The 19,220-nt window shown below is 43.2% G+C and overlaps 1 protein-coding gene across 1 annotated transcript; it reads left to right on the forward strand.

Annotated features, from left to right (window-relative positions):
- Window positions 1–6,363: 6,363 nt before the first annotated feature.
- Window positions 6,364–16,578, forward strand: LOC121541249 (palmitoyl-protein thioesterase ABHD10, mitochondrial-like). The gene is made up of 5 exons (XM_041850230.2): window positions 6,364–6,711; window positions 7,474–7,657; window positions 11,820–11,931; window positions 14,923–15,060; window positions 15,368–16,578. Exons 1-5 carry the CDS (start codon window positions 6,636–6,638, stop codon window positions 15,707–15,709), a joined length of 852 nt encoding a protein of 283 aa, XP_041706164.2. The 5' UTR covers window positions 6,364–6,635; the 3' UTR covers window positions 15,710–16,578.
- The last annotated feature ends 2,642 nt before the right edge of the window (window positions 16,579–19,220 follow it).

Below are 19,220 nucleotides of genomic sequence, written 5' to 3' on the forward strand. Positions count from 1 at the left end.
TTAACCATCCATGTCATCTTCCCTGATTACACGGTAGTTCCCCAGTGTAAGGCGCTGGTAGATTCAGGCGCAGCTGGGATCTTTATGGACAGGTCTTTAGCTCTTAGTCCCTCCGCCCCTCTGAATATTGAGGGGGCCCCGGCGTACTCCGTCCGTTCCATCCTGGATTCGAGGTGTCGGGCCTTCAGTACCTCGTGGAGTGGGAGGCGTACGGTCCGAAGCAGCGGTACTGGGTCCCAGTGAAGGATGTCCTCGATCCCTCCCTGTTGCGGGATTTCCACCGTCGCCATCCGGATCGCCCTGCTCCGCGTCCTCCTGGCCGTCCCCGGGGCCGGTGTTGGAGCTGCACGTCAAGGGGGGGGGGGGTACTGTCACGACTCCTTCCGAAGCTGTCTCATCTCCTTGTTCGGGCAGGCTTCGGCGTTCATCGTCACCGGCCTTCTAGCCAATACCGTTCCTCTTTTCATCATTACATTTGTTTTGTCATGTTTTTCACACACACCTGGTACATATCCCCTCATCAGTCTCTGTATAATTATTCCCTCTGCTCCCCCATGTATTTGTGTGTTATTGTTCCATGTGGAGGTGTCGCTAGCTCGTGTTGAGCATTATGTTACTTTTATCGCCGGGATATTCACCCTTGTGATTTGTTTTCCCAGTACGCATTTAAGTCACACTGTATTTGGTTTACGCATTGCTGCGGACTGCTGTATTAGCCAAATACACCATATTCTTTGATTCACACCTCCTGCGCCTGGCTCCGTCCTACTCACCTTGTTACATAGTGGGACTATCATTTGTTTTTCAAGAGGACAATGACCCAACACACCTCCAGGCTGTGTAAGGGCTATTTTACCAAGAAGGAGAGTGATGGAGTGCTGAATCAGATGACCTGGCCTCCACAATCCCCTGACCTCAACCCAATTGAGATGGTTTCGGATGAGTCAGAAGGCAGAGTGAAGGAAAAGCAGCCAACAAGTGCTAAGCATATGTGGGAACTCCTTCAAGACTGTTGGAAAAGCATTCCAGTTGAAGCTGGTTGAGAGAATGCCAAGAGTGTGCAAAGCTGTCATCAAGGCAAAGGGTGGCTATTTGAAGAATCTCAAATATAACATATATTTTGATTTGTTTAACACTTTTTTTGGTTACTACATGAGTCCATATGTGTTATTTCATAGTTTTGATGTCTTCACTATTATTCTACAATGTAGAACATTTTAAAAATAAAGAAAAATCCTTGAATGAGTAGGTGTGTCCAAACTTTTGACTGGCACTGTATATACACTACCGTTCAAAAGTTTGGGGTCACTTAGAAATGTCCTTGTTTTCAAAAGAAAAGCAATTTTTTTGTCCATAAAAATAACATCAAATTGATCAGAAATACAGTGTAGACATTGTTAATGTTGTAAATGTCTATTGTAGCTGGAAACGGCTGATCTTTAATGGAATATCTACATAGGCGTACAGAGGCCCATTATCAGCAACCATCAGTCCTGTGTTCCAATGGCACGTTATTTTTTTTAACCTTTATTTAACTAGGCAAGTCAGTTAAGAACAAATTCTTATTTACAATGACAGCCTACACCGGCCAAACCCAGACGACGCTGAGCCAAATTGTGCGTTCCCTATGGGACTCCCAATCACGGCCGGTTGTGATACAGCCTGGAATCGAACCAGGGGGTCTGTGGTGACGCCTCAAGCACTGAGCACTGAGATGCAGTGCCTTAGACCGCTGCGCTAATTGATCATTAGAAAACCCTTTTGCAATTATGTTAGCACAGCTGAAAACTGTTGTGCTGATTAAAGAAGCAATAAAACTGGCCTTCTTGAGACTAGTTGAGTATCTGGAGCGTCAGCAATTGTGGGTTCGATTACCAGCTCAAAATGGCCAGAAACAAATAACTTTCTTCTGAAACTCGTCAGTCTATTCTTGTTCTGAGAAATGAAGGCTATTCCATGCGAGAAATTGCCAAGAAACTGAAGATCTCGTACAACGCTGTGTACTACTCCCTTCATAGAACAGCGCAAACGGGCTTTAACCAGAATAGAAAGAGGAGTGGGAGGCCCCGGTGCACAACTGAGCAAGAGGACAAATACATTAGAGTGTCTAGTTTGAGAAACAGACGCCTCACAGGTCCTCAACTGGCAGCTTCATTAAATAGTACCCGCAAAACACCAGTCTCAACGTCAACAGTGAAGAGGCGACTCCGAGATGCTGACCTTCTAGGCAAAGTTGCAAAGAAAAAGCCATATCTCAGACTGCCCATCTTAATCTTTTATTTTTATTGGCCAGTCTGAAATATGGCTTTTTCTTTGCAACTTTGCCTAGAAGGTCAGCATCCCGGAGTCGCCTTTTCTAAGTGACCCCAAACTTTTGAACTGTAGTGTATATATATAATTACAATTTTTTTGTTCAAATGCGTAATTGCAGTAGAAATGTAGGCCTATTGTAGTAGAAGTTATGCTTTAAGAAGGGCCTATGCCTATCACTATTGATATTCAAGAGACATTAGTTGTGCTGGCATAGTGGCTGTGGTAGTGTGTGAAAAGTTCATCTCAAGATTCATAATTTCACTACAAATTGATAACCTATCATGTTAGCTTCACCACTAACATCCACAAAACGGTAGTCTATACCAGGGTTTCCCAAACTCGGTCTATACTGCCTAGGATGTTTGGACTTCAATTGGATTCACAACTGAAGACTAATAATATTGACTGTGGTGGTCTACATCTGTGCTCACTGGCCATATGTTCTGGGATTCATTAGACTGTCCTCAGTGTAGTTTTACAGAGTTGTGTCTATAACTTTTTTAAAGGGAGTTGCCCAAAACAGCAGACAGCACTAAGTCTCTGTAGGTCTCAATCCATTATCTTTAAGACCTTTCACAACTCTGCCCCAAATCTATTAGGCAACTGCATCTGTAGTGATCGAGGCCCAAAGGATCTGCTGATGATTGGTATACCTTTTACTGGTAACTTTATTAGATCTATGAGATTAGTCAAGTTTTTAATTGTGAAACACAGAAGCAAAACAGATAATGATGCTAAATTCTGCAGCAGAAGCACCATAGTTTGGGGGTAGTTTGTGGGCCTGTCTAGAAAACCCACCAATAGGTAAACAGATTGAACACAGGTGTACCAGTATACCATTTATCCCATCCTTACATACTCTAAGGAATGCAACTAATAATCATTTTACTAGACATACCGGTATGGTCAGATATATGGAACAGACTCAATTGCATACGACTAATATACAGACTCTCTGTATGTGGACACCCCTTTAAATTAGTGGATTCGGCTATTTCAGCCACATCCGTTGCTGACAGGTGTGTAAAATCGAGCACACAGCCATGCAATCTCCATAGACAAACAATGGCAGTAGAATGGCCTTCCTGAAGAGCTCAGTGACTTTCAACGTGGCACCATCATAGGATACCACGGTCAACTGTAAGTGCTGTTATTCTGAAGTGGAAACATCTAGGAGCAACAACGGCTCAGCCGCGAAGTGGTAAGCCACACAAGCTCACAGAACGGGATCGCCGAGTGCTGAAGCGCGTAAAGTGCGTAAAAATCATCTGTCTTCAGTTGCAACACTCACTACCGAGTTCCAAACTGCATCTGGAAGCAACATCAGCACAACAACTGTTTGCGGGAGCTTCATGAAATGGGTTTGGCGGCAAATCTGGGTTTGGCGGATGCCAGGAGAACGCTACCTGCCCGAATGCATAATGTCAACTGTAAAGTTTGGTGGAGGAGGAATAATGGTCTGGGGCTGTTTTTCATGGTTCGGGCTAGGCCCCTTAGTTCCAGTGAAGGGAAATCTTAACGCTACAGCATACAAAGACATTCTAGACGATTCTGTGTTTCCAACTTTGTGGCAACAGTTTGGGGAAGGCCCTTTCCTGTTTCAGCATGACAATGCCCCCGTACACAAAGCGAGGTCCATACAGAAATGGCTTGTCGAGATTGGTGTGGAAGAAATTGACTGGCCTGCACAGGGCTCACAGAAATGGTTTGTCAAGATCGGTGTGGAAGAACTTGACTGGTCTGCACAGGGCTCACAGAAATGGTTTGTCGAGTTCAGTATGGAAGAACTTGACTGGCCTGCACAGAGCCCTGACCTCAACCCCATCGAACACCTTTGGGATGAATTGGAACGCAGACTGCGAGCTAGGCCCAACATCAGTGCCCGACCTCACTAATGCTCTTGTGGCTGAATGGAAGCAAGTCCCCGCAGCAATTTGCCAACATCTAGTGTACTCCTGAGTGGCGCAGTGATCTAAGGCACTGCATCGCAGTGCTAACTGTGCCACTAGAGATCCTGGTTCGAATCCAGGCTCTGTCGCCGCCGGCCGCGACCGGGAGACTCATGGGCGGCGCACAAGTCGTCCAGGGTAGGGGAGGGAATGGCCGGCAGGGATGTAGCTCAGTTGATAGAGCATGGCGTTTGCAACGCCAGGGTTGTGGGTTTGATTCCCACGGGGGGCCAGTATAAAAAAAATATGTATTCACTAACTGTAAGTCGCTCTGGATAATAGCGTCTGCTAAATGACTAAAATGTAAACATGTAGTGGAAAGCCTTTCCAGAAGAGTGGAGGCTGTTATAGCAGCAATGGGGGGACCAACTCCATATTAATGCCCATGATTTTGGAATGAGATGTTCGACGAGCCGGTGTACACACACTTTTGGTCATGTAGTGTATAACAAGTACTCTTGTACCTGACAACAGGGCCGGATTACCGAACGGGCACGCAGGGCACGTGCCCCCGATAGCAAAATGTGTAGAATTGCAGGAAATTAGCTTGAAAACAAAAAATATATATTCTCAGCCTCATAGCAAAATGTGTAGAATAGCAAGAAATTAGCTTTAAAACTGCAAAATGTTCTCTCAGCCTCATGGCAAAACAAAAGCATGAGATGAGATATAAAACAACATATTTATTTATCTGCCCCATGGCAAAAGAAAGTGTAGAATTGCAGGAAATTTGCTTTCAAACTGCAACAAGGGGGGAGAAATGGTGGGGCGGTTGGGAGAAATGGGGGTGGGTTGCATCCTCCTGTCAGTAGCCTAACTAATGACCAATGTCGGTGGGTCAGAGAACTGGGTAGGACGGAAGATGGCGGAAACTGAGGTTTGTTTGAAACTGCTAGTGAGTCGAGTGAAGCTAATAGTACAGAAAGTGAGAATGAGTGGATTACAGTGGCGAAGAAAAAGGGAAACGAGAAGTAAAGCTATGTTGAAAAATAGGTCTGAGTCAGGGTTTTGGATCAATGCTACTTGGGAAATCCGTTTAATGTCTCCAGGAAAATCTGGAATGTGTTGGAGGAAAGTGTGGAGTCGGTGAGATTCACAAGAAGTGGTCTTATTTTGATTTTTTGTGTGTCTGCGGAACAGAAGAAGCTTGTTTTAAGACTCAAAAAGATATCGGAGTGGAATGTTTCCTGCATGGATTTTTGTAGCGAGGCGCCTATCAAGAGGGTTATTTCTGGGGTGGCGCAATAAATAAAGGCAGAGGATATACCTGAAGACATCGATGGAGTGGTTGGTGCACGTCGACTGACCTGTATGGTGGAAGGAGAAAGTAAATTCACTTCATCCATGCTACTGTTCATTGATGAAGAGTCTCTCCCTTCTCATATAAAGTTAGGATTCACGAGATACCCTGTAAGAGCTTTTGTGCACAAGCCCCTTCCGTGTCATAAATTTAGAAGATTTGATCATGTGTCAAGTGAATGCAGAAGGAAAGAATATCGAATGCCAGATAAAGGGAAGTGCTGCAACTGTGGAGGTGCGCCTGAATTCTTGGAGTGCCCTGTTAGGGTGAAGGAGAATGAGGTGGCAAGGGTAAGGAGTGTCCAGCGTGTCTCCTATCTGGAGGCGGTAAGAAGATTGGAAGGAACGAGTGGCGGGGAATAAGCAATGTTAGTAGAGCCACCATGACCAGTGAAGGTTTCTCATCAACCGAGGGATAATGAAATGCTACATGTTAAAAAGGTGGACTTTGTATTATTTATTGCAATGGTCATAAACTGTACAGCACAAGCAGAGAAGAAGTCTAAGAAAATGTGAATGCTGCTGAACGTTTTTGGGGTCTTCGTGATTTCACAGCCGAGGCCGTGCAAGAAATCCTGTAGGTGAATGTACCCCCATCAGATGCCCCTGAGCTTGTTTAGGGATGTATTTTGGAGTGGACTGTGATTTAATAAGTGTGATGGGTTTTATTTTGTATGACGTCGTTATCCCCCTTTCCGGAAATGTTTTTGTTGTTGTTTCTTATTGAATACCCCGTCCAGCTGGTGGCGGTAATGGATCATTAACATTGGATGCAAACCGCCGTTAAACCCCATCGAAAAAGAAGACCAACGTCGGTCCTGGTCCTGGGCCCTTTGTCATTACTGCCCAGAGTTTTTTTCTTTTTCTGGTCAGCTCACGTGGCCAGGAAAAACTCTTGGTATTTTCTGTTTTTCAGTAGGCTAACTAGCTAGATCACACAAATCTAAATTTTGCCAAGTTTTCATCCAGCGCAGGGATTGGCAGGAACCGGAACTGGAAGGCTGGCTAGCTAATCTTTCAGTCGATGTCATTCAAATACACTAGCTAGCTAGATAAGGTCGCACTCTTGTCAGAATGGCTTATAATCTAGTAAGGCATTTCAGCATGGTTTTCCAATTAAATGTCCAAAGAGAAGCTATTATGTTTTCGGGTGAGTACTAGCTAAAAGTGTTTAATTAATGTCGCAATTATTGAACGGTGAGTTATTGCAGACTTCCATTAAAAAAAGTATACTTACAGGGGGTGTGTCGCTAACTCTACACCACAGCAGGAAAACACAGTGAGTGAACTAGTTAGCTAATATTAGTTTACTGTAACTAATAACTAAATCCATAACGAAAACGTTGTAGGCTACTGGCTAGCTAAGTAGACAGATTTTCAAACAAATGTTCTTTGTACGAAATCATTGCTTCAAAAACCAAGTCGGTTAGCGTTAGCTACGTTAACGTTAGTTAGATAACAGCTAACGTTAACTAACCAACAAACGCTAGCCCAGCCCAAGCAAGGCCAGCGAGCCCAGCTAGTTAGCTACAGTATTTGGCTAATTTGATCAAATGCATGGCTTGGCTACATCGTCTTTAGCTGCACAACCCTAACTAGATAGCTAACTAGGTAGTTACTGGAAAGTACCTTGTTAATGCAAACCTGGAGCTAACTCGCCAACAGTTATTCATCAGTTGTCAGTATTAGCTAACTAACTGAGGGTTAGTTAGCTAGCCAGCTAACTAATACCTACATATGTCAGAACAGAGCATGATTGGTCAGAGGTATCGAACAAGAAACAAATCAAAATTGGAGCCACAAACAAAACCGTTGTAAATACACCCCTGCACCACCACATGGCTATCAGTGTAATCGAATGAAATCATGTATTGCATGGTTGGGAAAACGTTGTAATGTTTCTGTTTGACAGGAGTGAGACATAAGTCTACAGTGCAGTATGCGACACGCCCAGACCGGCCGAAACTGGCTTATAGAAAAGTGGAGGGGAAGAGCCCAGGGGTAGTGTTCTTGCCAGGGTTTGCCTCAAACATGGGTGGGAAGAAAGCAGAAGCCCTTGAGGAGTTCTGCCAGTCACTAGGCCACTCTTACCTAAGGTAAGTTAGCTATAGTATTTTCAGTGATTAAAAAAACAAAACATTAGAGCTGTCGTGTATGTATAGGTGTGTGTATGTATAAGTGTGTGTGTGTGTGTATATATATATATATATATATATATATACTACCAGTCAAAAGTTTGGACACCTACTCATTCAAGGGTTTTTCTTTATTTTTACGATTTTCTACTTTGTAGAATAATAGTGAAGACATCAAAACTATGAAATAACACATATGGAATCATGTAGTAACGATAAGTGTTAAACAAATCAAAATATATTTTATATTTGAGATTCTTCAAATAGCCACCCTTTGCCTTGATGACAGCTTTGCACACTCTTGGCATTCTCTCAGCCAGCTTTATGAGGTAGTCACCTGGAATGCATTTCAATTAACAGGTGTGTCTTCTTAAAAGTTAATTTGTGGAATTTCTTTTGTTCTTAATGCGTTTGAGCCAATCAGTTGTATTGTGACAAGGTAGGGGGGGGGTATACAGATGATAGCCCTATTTGGTAAAATACCAAGTCCATATTATGGCAAGAACAGCTCAAATAAGCAAAGCGAAACAACAGTGCATCATTACTTTAAGACATGGCGGTCAGCCAATACGGAACATTTCAAGAACTTTGAACGTTTCTTCAAGCGCAGTCGCAAAAACCATCAAGCGCTATGATGAAACTGGCTCTCATGAGGACCGCCACAGGAATGGACCCAACACACCTCCAGGCTTTGTAATGGCTATTTTACCAAGAAGGAGAGTGATGGAGTGCTGCATCAGATGACCTGGCCTCCACAGTCCTCCGACCCCAACCCAATTGAGATGGATTGGGATGAGTCAGACCGCAGAGTGAAGGAAAAGCAGCCAACAAGTGCTCAGCATATGTGGGAACTCCTTCAAAACTGTTGGAAAAGCATTCCAGGTGAAGCTGGTTGAGAGAATGCCAAGAGTGTGCAAAGCTGTCATCAAGGCAAAGGGTGGCTATTTGAAGAATCTCTGTCTCAAATATAAAATATATATTTACAGTTTAGTCATTTAGCAGACGCTCTTATCCAGATCGACTTACAGTTAGTGAGTGCATACGTTTTCATACATATATTTTTTTATATATATATTTTTATGTTGGTTCGTAGTTTTGATGCCTTCATTATTATTCTACAATGTAAAAATAAAAACCCTTGAATGAGTAGGTGTGTCCAAACTTTTGACCGGTACTGTACATACGTACAGTGCTATGAAAAAGTATTTGCCCCCTTTCTAATTTTCTCTACTTTTGCATATTTGTGATACTGAATGTTATCAGATCTTCAACCAAAACCTAATATTAGATAAAGGGAACATAAGTTAACAAATAACACAACAATTACATATTTATTTCATTTATTTCATAAACAAAGTTATGCAACACCCAATTCCCCTGTGTGAAAAAGTAATTGCCCCCTTACACTCAATAACTGGTTGTGCCTCCTTTAGCTGCAATGACTCCAACCAAATGCTTCCTGTAGTTGTTGATCAGTCTCTCACGTCGCTGTGGAGGAATTTTGGCCCACTCTTCCATGCAGAACTGCTTTAACTCAGTGACGTGTGGGTTTTCAAGCATGAACTGCTCGTTTCAAGTCCTGCCACAACATCTCAATTGGGATTAGGTCTGGACTTTGACTAGGCCATTCCAAAACTTCCAATTTGTTGCTTTTTAGCAATTATCATGTTGACTTGATTTGTCCAAAAAGTTGACTCAAGTTTGCCAAAAAGCACCTGGATGATCATCAAGACTCTTGGAAGAACGTTCTATGGACAGATGATTCAAAAGTATAACTTTTTGGACGACATAGTTCCAGTAATGCCTGGCGAAAACCAAACTCTGCATTCCACAGTAAGAACATCATACGAAAGGTCAAGCGTGGTGGTGGTGTGATGGTTTGGGGATGCTTTGCTGCCTCAGGACCTGGACGACTTGCCTTAATAGAAGGAACCATGAATTCTGCTCTTTATCAGAGAATTCTACAGGAGAATGTCAGACCATCTGTCTGTGAGTTGAAGCTGAAGCGCAGCTGGGTCATGCAGCAAGACAATGATCCAAAACACACAATCAAGTCTACATGAAAATTGCTAAAAAGCAACAAATTGGAAGTTTTGGAATGGCCTAGTCAAAGTCCAGACCTAATCCCAATTGAGATGTTGTGGCAGGACTTGAAACGAGCAGTTCATGCTTGAAAACCCACACGTCACTGAGTTAAAGCAGTTCTGCATGGAAGAGTGGGCCAAAATTCCTCCACAGCGACGTGAGAGACTGATCAACAACTACAGGAAGCATTTGGTTGGAGTCATTGCAGCTAAAGGTGGCACAACCAGTTATTGAGTGTAAGAGGGCAATTACTTTTTCACACAGGGGAATTGGGTGTTGCATAACTTTGTTTATGAAAGAAATTAAATGTAATTGTTGTGTTATTTGTCCACTTATGTTCCCTTTATCTAATACACTACTCAAAAAAATAATGTAATGTAACTCCAAGTCAATCACACTTCTGTGAAATCAAACTGTCCACTTAGGAAGCAACTGGAATAGACAACAGGTGGAAATTATAGGCAATTAGCAAGACACCCCCAATAAAGGACTGGTTTTGCAGGTGGTGACCACAGACCACTTCTCAGTTCCTATGTGTCCTGGCTGATGTTTTGGTCACTTTTGAATGCTGGCGGTGCTTTCACTCTAGTGGTAGCATGAGACGGAGTCTACAACCCACACAAGTGGCTCAGGTAGTGCAGCTCATCCAGGATGGCACATCAATGCGAGCTGTGGCAAGAAGGTTTGCTGTGTCTGTCAGTGTAGTGTCCAGAGCATGGAGGCGCTACCAGGAGACAGGCCAGTACATCAGGAGACGTGGAGGAGGCCGTAGGAGGGCAACAACCCAGCAGCAGGACTGCTACCTCCGCCTTTGTGCAAGGAGGAGCAGGAGGAGCACTGCCAGAGCCCTGCAAAATGACCTCCAGCAGGCCACAAATGTGCATGTGTCTGCTCAAACGGTCAGAAACAGACTTCATGAGGGTGGTATGAGGGCCCGACGTCCACAGGTGGGGGTTGTGCTTACAGCCCAACACCGTGCAGGACGTTTGGCATTTTCCAGAGAACACCAAGATTGGCAAATTCGCCACTGGTGCCCTGTGCTCTTCACAGATGAAAGCAGGTTCACATTGAGCACGTGACAGAGTCTGGAGACGCCGTGGAGAACGTTCTGCTGCCTGCAACATCCTCCAGCATGACCGGTTTGGCGGTGGGTCAGTCATGGTGTGGGGTGGCATTTCTTTGGGGGGCCGCACAGCCCTCCATGTGCTCGCCAGAGGTAGCCTGACTGCCATTAGGTACCGAGATGAGATCCTCAGACCCCTTGTGAGACCATATGCTGGTGCGGTTGGCCCTGGGTTCCTCCTAATGCAAGACAATGCTAGACCTCATGTGGCTGGAGTGTGTCAGCAGTTCCTGCAAGAGGAAGGCATTGATGCTATGGACTGGCCCGCCCGTTCCCCAGACCTGAATCCAATTCAGCACATCTGGGACATCATGTCTCGCTCCATCCACCAACGCCACGTTGCACCACAGACTGTCCAGGAGTTGGCGGATGCTTTAGTCCAGGTCTGGGAGGAGATCCCTCAGGAGACCATCCGCCACCTCATCAGGAGCATTCCCAGGCGTTGTAGGGAGGTCATACAGGCACGTGGAGGCCACACTCACTACTGAGCCTCATTTTGACTTGTTTTAAGGACATTACATCAAAGTTGGATCAGCCTGTAGTGTGGTTTTCCACTTTAATTTTGAGGGTGACTCCAAATCCAGACCTCCATGGGTTGATCAATTTGATTTCCATTGATACTTTTTGTGTGATTTTGTTGTCAGCACATTCAACTATGTAAAGAAAAAAGTATTTAATAAGATTATTTCATTCATTCAGATCTAGGATGTGTTATTTTAGTGTTCGCATAATTTTTTTGAGCAGTGTATTAGGTTTTGGTTGAAGATCTGATAACATTCAGTATCACAAATATGAAAAAGTAGAGAAAATTAGAAAGGGGGCAAATACTTTTTCATAGCACTGTACATTCCAGTATGTCAGTCCTTCAATTAGTCAGGAAAACCAATCGTTGCCGATGTATGTGGTCTTTCCCAGGTTTGACTATACAGGCTGTGGGTCGTCTGAAGGTGAAATGGTAGACGGCACTGTTGGCACTTGGAAGAAGGATGTTCTATATGTATTGGACGAGCTTGTGGAGGGGCCACAAGTAAGTAGTTCCTCTCCGTCTCTATGATGAGACTCATTCTAATCAGCCAGTGTAATCCAAAGTATTGTTAGCTGAAATGGACCTGCACAGACTCATGTATAATTGAGTGATCATGCCCGAGAAGCCGGTGTTTGGAGGATATACAGTTGAAGTCGGAAGTTTACATACACCTTAGCCAAATACATTTAAACTCAGTTTTTCACTATTCCTGACATTTAATCCTAGTAAAAATGCCCTGTTCTAGGTCCGTTAGGATCACCACTTTATTTTAAGAATGTGAAATGTCAGAATAATAGTAGAGAGAATTATTTCTTTCAGCTTTTATTTCTTTCATCACATTCCCAGTGGCTCAGAAGTTTACATACACAATTAGTATTTGGTAGCATTACCTTTAAATTGTTTAACTTGGGTCAAACGTTTCAGGTAGCCTTCCACAAGCTTCCCACAATAAGGTAGGTGAATTTTGGCCCATTCCTCCTGACAGAGCTGGTGTAACTGAGTCAGGTTTGTAGGCCTCCTTGCTCGCACACGCTTTTTCAGTTCTGCCCACAAACTTTCTATAGGATTGAGGTAAGGGCTTTGTGATGGCCACTCCAATACCTTGACTTTGTTGTCCTTAAGCCATTTTGCCACAATTTTGGAAGTATGCTTGGGGTCATTGTCCATTTGGAAGACCCATTTGCGACCAAGCTTTAACTTCCTGACTGATGTCTTGAGATGTTGCTTCAATATATCCACATCATTTTCCTTCCTCATGATGCCATCTATTTTGTGAAGTGCACCAGTCCCTCCTGCAGCAAAGCACCCCCACAGCATGATGCTGCCACCCCGTGCTTCACGGTTGGGATGGTGTTCTTCGGCTTGCAAGCTCTCCCCTTTTTCCTCCAAACATAACGATGGTCATTATGGCCAAACAGTTCTATTTTTGTTTCATCAGACCAGAGGACATTTCTCCAAAAAGTACGATATTTGTTCCTATGTGCAGTTGCAAACCGTAGTCTGGCTTTTTTATGGCGGTTTTGGAGCAGTGACTTCTTCCTTGCTGAGCGGCCTTTCAGGTTATGTCGATATAGGACTCGTTTTACTGTGTATATAGATACTTTTGTACCTGTTTCCTCCAGCATCTTCACAAGGTCCTTTGCTGTTGTTCTGGGATTGATTTGCACTTTTTGCACCAAAGTACGTTCATCTCTAGGAGACAGAACGCGTCTCCTTCCTGAGCGGTATGACGGCTGCGTGGTCCCATGGTGTTTATACTTGCGTACTATTGTTTGTACAGATTAACTTGGTACCTTTAGGCGTTTGGAAATTGCTCCCGAGGATGAACCAGACTTGTGGAGGTCTACAATTATTTTTCCCTGATTTCTTTTGATTTGCCATGATGTCAAACAAAGAGGCACTGAGTTTGAAGGCAGGCCTTGAAATATATCCTCAGGTACACCTCCAATTGACTCAAATTATGTCAATTAGCCTATCAGAAGCTTCTAAAACCATGACATCATTTCCTGGAATTTTCCAAGCTGTTTAAAGGCACAGTCAACTTAGTGTATGTAAACTTCTGACCCACTGGAATTGGGATACAGTGAAATAATCTGTCTGTAAACAATTGTTGGAAAAATGACTTGTGTCATGCACAAAGTAGATGTCCTAACCGACTTGCCAAAACTATAGTTTGTTAACAAGAAATGTGTGGAGTGGTTGAAAAACAAGTTTTAATGACTCCAACCTAAGTGTATGTAAACTTCTGACTTCAACTGTATTGGCACAGGTGTTGTTAGGCCCGAGACGAAGTCACATTTATATAACGGGTTACCAACATATTCACATAATGATGGACATATTTTCATTAAAAACGTTATTTTGATGAATTTATTCATACTATTTCGTCCTTCCGCAAGATATAGTCCTGACACAAATCTAGGGTTGCTAGAGACGCGACCCAGTCATTCAGTATTTTTGTTCTGTATCTATGGACGCGACCCAGACGTTTGTTCTAAATGTTCCATTGCCATGCTGGCTGGCAACGTTCTTATCTCTTGCTTGCTAGCTAGCCAACTACGGCTAAGTTAGTCACGTCAAAAAGTGCAGCCAGAATAACAGCAAAGTAGCTGCATTTGCATTTATTTAAGCTGTTTTCTAATAACATTTATTTGGATACATCCATAACAATGAGCTAATGAGGCGCTCTTTCGCCTGGTATAGAGAATGTGCTCACTGGTCAGGACACTATTGTTCAGAGGAGCTAGCCAACAACACAGCTACAGGAACACAATCACTTCAAACTGAAGCTGGAAAGACTGCAAATTAGCTTCGTTTCGTTTTACCTTTTTTCAATTTACTTTTTTTTGTATAATATATCCATAAAAATGATGCCAGCTGATTCATGATTTTGACTGGCTGAGAAACGCTGCCTGTCTCGTCCCGACTCCCGACACGTTCATTACTATGGGACAGCAGGAGATCGAATTTGAATATTGAAGCAATGTTGCAAATGTCGGAGAGACGGCAAGGTTTATACAAATCTCCGCTGTTGAAAACGAAATGTTTGTCTAAAAGAAATTAGATAATGTCTAGATGCTTTTTATAGTGGAGATCAAGTTTATAAGTTGCCTGGCTGGGCTGATGAGACAGTGGATTGCGCAGTCAGATGGAACAGAGTAAATAGGCATTTTAACGTCAAAGATTCAGCAGGTGGCAACTTGTGGATAGACACCGGCTGGAATGTGGTTTTAACCAATCAGCATTCAGGATTAGACCCACCCGTTGTATAATAGTGTATAACCATTCGGGATGGTAGTTGATCTGCAACACCAGAACAATTGTTACTGATTTCAGTGTGAATTGACCACTGAGTTAATAATAATCCTCTGGGGGATATTAGGGTTAAAATACCTTGACTTAAAATACCTCTGGCATGCGTAATTGACACGAGATATCAGTGCTGTTATTATAAGATCATTTCTGATCTTGCTAATTGTTCTGGTGTTGCAGATTCTGGTTGGCTCCAGTATGGGCGGCTGGCTGATGTGCCTGGCAGCCATAGCTCGTCCAGAAAGAACTGCGGCCATGGTTGGCATCTCTACAGCAGCGGACCACTTTGTAACTGTCTACAATACGCTTCCTATTGAGGTGAGTCAGCGTTCAGAATAAACCATCTTGAGTGTTCAATAACCTTAACAGGTTCTGTACAGAACAATGCACTTTTCCCCTAATGACAGACGCTTGATTAAATGAGTCATCAATACACTGAAGGTGGTTCAAAGGAAAGGGACATGCAGTTAATCTTGAAATTGCACGAACAAAATTTGGATGGAAGTACAGTTGAAATATATTTCCTAAGCACATTTTTTAAACGGCTGCCATCTTAGATAATGTCTTCACCCCAAACATAAAATGATATATAATTTTGTCTAAATACTGCCTGCTGTCATTGTAGGCGAGGAAGGAGATTGAAGAGAAGGGGCAGTGGGTGGTTCCTACCAAACACAACGCGGAGGGCTCCATCACGTTCACCACAGAGTTCCTGAAGGAGGCAGAGCAGCACCGTGTTCTGCAGTGCCCCATTCCAGTGACCTGCCCTGTGAGGCTCATCCATGGGATGAAGGACCAGGATGTGCCCTGGCACATCTCCATGCAGGTAGCTGAGCGTGTGCTCAGCAATGACGTTGACGTCATCTTGCGCAAGCATGGCCAGCACCGCATGACAGAAAAGGAGGACATCAAGCTCATAGTCTACACCATCGATGATCTCATAGACAAGCTGACCACATTGGTTTGAGTGGCCAAATCAGGTCAATGCTGTGGGTGATGCCTACCACCCAGACCCCAACTTTTCCGCACTCAGGCTGTTCGGTTCCCGATGCGTTTCAAAATCGAGGTGCTATTGAACTAAACACACACTGTGAAGAAAAGGAACATTTTCTCCCGGCTCTCTCCATGCCTTTTTATTTGGATTTGTATTTACCGGTGCCATGACACTTTGTTCTCACGACTACCAAACTTCTTGGGCCTTCTGTGAACAGTTTTGATTTATTCCCACAATGTGGTCTGACGGTGATTCCGTTAAACCGTCAATGAGTAGGGCTCACTCCTATTACAGTAGCCCATCAGGTACAGATGCATTACGTCCATTTGCAACCCAAAATTGATTTTATCCACTGTCAATTTTATTCAAACAAAAACAAGTGTAATGTGTAGATGTGCCTTTATATTTACGCATGTGCACTTAAAGACCAGTAGGAGGCAGCAAATATCAGTACAGTATTTTAGGCACTTTGTGTTATTATGGATCCCCATTAGCTGCTGCAAGGCAGCAGCTACTCTTCCTGGGGTCCAGCAAAATTAAGGCAGTTATACAATGTCAGTTATACTATGGCAGTTATACTATGTAACATGTCTCCAGCAGGATAAATAGGTGGGGGGGTTGTCTGTGGAACGATCAGTAGAAAAATGACTTTATTCAACTGTAATGTTTGATTCTTATTCAACTGTAATGTTTGATTCTAATGCTGGTGTCCATGCGTTGCCCATTTCTTATGCTGTCCGTATTTGCTGTTTGGTTCCATTGCTGACAGAACATACAGTATCAGTCAAAGGTTTTTTACTATTTTCTACATTGTAGAATAATAGTGAAGACATCAAAACTATGAAATAACACATGGAATGATGTAGTAACCAAAAAAGTGTTCAACAAATCAAAATATATTTGAGATTCTTCAAATAGCCACCCTTTGCCTTGATGACAGCTTTGCACATTCTTGGCATTCTCTCAACCAGCTTCATGGTGTAGTCACCTGAAATGCATTTCAATTAACAGGTGTGCCTTCTTAAAAGTTAATTTGTGGAATGTGTTTCCATAATGCGTTTGAACCAATCAGTTGTGTTGTGACAAGGAAGAGGGGGTATACAGAAGATAGCCCTATTTGGTAAAAGACCAAGTCCATATTATGTAAAGAACAGCTCAAATAAGCAAAGAGAAACGACAGTCCATCATCACTTTAAGACATGAAGGTCAGTCAATACGGAACATTTCATTAACTTTTAAAGTTTCTTCAAGTGCAGTCGCTAAAACCATCAAGCGCTATGATGAAACTGGATCTCATGAGGACCGCCACAGGAATGGAAGACCCACAGTTACCTCTGCTGCAGAGGATAAGTTCATTAGAGTTAACTGCACCTCAGATTGCAGCCCAAATAAATGCTTCACAGAGTTCAAGTAACAGGCACATCTTAACATCAACTGTTCAGAGGAGACTGCGTGAATCAGGCCTTCATGGTTGAATTGCTGCAAAGAAACCACTACTAAAGGACACCAATAAGAAGAAGAGATTTCCTTGGGCCAAGAAACACTTTGGACATTAGACCGTTGGAAATCTGTCCTTTGGTCTGAGTCAAAATGTGAGATTTTTGGTTCCAACCGCCGTGTCTTTGTGAGACACAGAGTAGGTGAATGGGTTATCTCTGCATGTGTGGTTCCCAGCGTGAAGCATGGAGGAGGTGGTGTGGGGGTGCTATGCTGGTGACACTGTCAGTGATTTATTTAGAATTCGAGGCACACTTAACCAGCATGGCGACCACAGCATTCTGCAGTGACACGCCATTCCATCTGGTTTGGGCTTAGTGGGACTATGATTTGTTTTTCCAACAGGACAATGACCCAACACACCTCCAGGCTGTGTAAGGGCTATTTGACCAAGAAGGAGAGTGATGGAGTGCTGTATAAGATGACCTGGCCTCCACAATCACCCGACCTCAACCCAATTGAGATGGTTTGGGATGAGTTGCACCGCAGAGTGAAGGAAAAGCAGCCAACATGTGCTCAGCATATGTGGGAACTCCGTCAAGACTGTTGGAAAAGCATTCCTCATGAAGCTGGTTGAGAGAATGCCAAGAGTGTGCAAAGCTGTCATCAAGGAAAGGGGTGGCTACTTGAAGAATCTAAAATATATTTTGATTTGTTTAACACATTGTTGGTTACTACATGATTCCATATGTTATTTCATAGTTTTGATGTCTTCACTATTATTCTACAATGTAGAAAATAGTAAAAATAAAGAAAAATCCTTGAATGAGTAGGTGTCCAAACTTTTGACTGGTACTGTATCAATTTTAGTATTTATTTGTCCATGCCATTTTAATTTTGGTCAGAACAGAATATTGACTGCATGAAAACTCATGTAGAACTGTGCATTGTGTGTATATATTAAAATGTATTGTAATGTTGTTGTCTTAGTGTAAAATATGATATATTATTGTGAGTGATTTTAGTGCAATCCAGAATGAGAACTTTTAATGTAGATTCAACTGTCACTCTGGGTGACTTTTCAATGTTGGCCCAGTTCATGTTGGTTTTGTTGCTAGTATGTCCCATTCCAAAATGACACAGATTTCAAATAATGATTGAACAGTAGAATGAGATGGCCTGGTTTGAGTGACGGTCCTAAGAAGCACAAGTTATTAGGTGAAAAACATTGCAGTGTAGGCAACCCATGTTTCAATTTTCCAGTTTTAGTATAGTATAGTCAACATTCCGATTTTTACTGGTTAGAAAGCCATGTGTGGCTAGGCTACTATGTCATACAGTGATGATAAGCTGTCATTAGTGTAATATGATCCCAGATATAGTGGTTAGGACTCGATGTCGTTGGTTTCCAACATACACTACATGTCCGAAAGTATGTGGACACCTGCTCGTCGAACATCTCATTCCAAAATCATGGGCATTAATGTGGAGTTGGTTCCCTCCTTTGCTGGTTTAACAGCCTCCACTCTTCTGGGAAGGCTTTCCACTAATGTTGAAACATTGCTGCATGGAATGTCAGCCACAAGCATTAGTGAGGTCGGACACTGATATTGGGCATTTAGGCCTGGCTCGCAGTTGGCGTTCCAATTCATCCCAAAGGTGTTCGATGGGGTTAAGGTCAGGGCTCTGTGCAGGCCAGTCAAGTTCTTCCACACCGATCTCGACAAACCATTTCTGTATGGACCTCACTTTGTGCACGGGGGCATTGTTATGCTGAAACAGGAAAGGGCCTTCCACAAAGTTGGAAGCACAGAATCGTCTAGAATGTCTTTGTATGCTGTAGCGTTAAGATTTCCCTTCACTGGACCTAAGGGGCCTAGCCCGACCTATGAAAGACGGCCCCAGACCATTATTCCTCCACCAAACTGTACAGTTGGCAATGTGCATTAGGGCAGGTAGCGTTCTCCTGGCATCTGCCAAACCCAGGTTCGTCAGCCGGACTGCCAGATAGTGAAGCGTGATTAATCACTCCAGAGAACGCGTTTCC

Source organism: Coregonus clupeaformis, chromosome 27 (genome assembly GCF_020615455.1).
Source record: "Coregonus clupeaformis isolate EN_2021a chromosome 27, ASM2061545v1, whole genome shotgun sequence".
In the NCBI taxonomy this organism is placed as follows: Eukaryota; Metazoa; Chordata; class Actinopteri; order Salmoniformes; family Salmonidae; genus Coregonus; species Coregonus clupeaformis.

Bases quoted from the DNA above. Each gene is read 5' to 3' on its own strand.
- LOC121541249 (XM_041850230.2), top strand. From the start codon at position 6,636: ATGGCTTATAATCTAGTAAGGCATTTCAGCATGGTTTTCCAATTAAAT. The intron at 6,712-7,473 runs GTGAGTACTAGC...TCTGTTTGACAG, and splicing joins AGAAGCTATTATGTTTTCGG to GAGTGAGACATAAGTCTACA. The intron at 11,932-14,922 runs GTAAGTAGTTCC...CTGGTGTTGCAG, and splicing joins AGCTTGTGGAGGGGCCACAA to ATTCTGGTTGGCTCCAGTAT.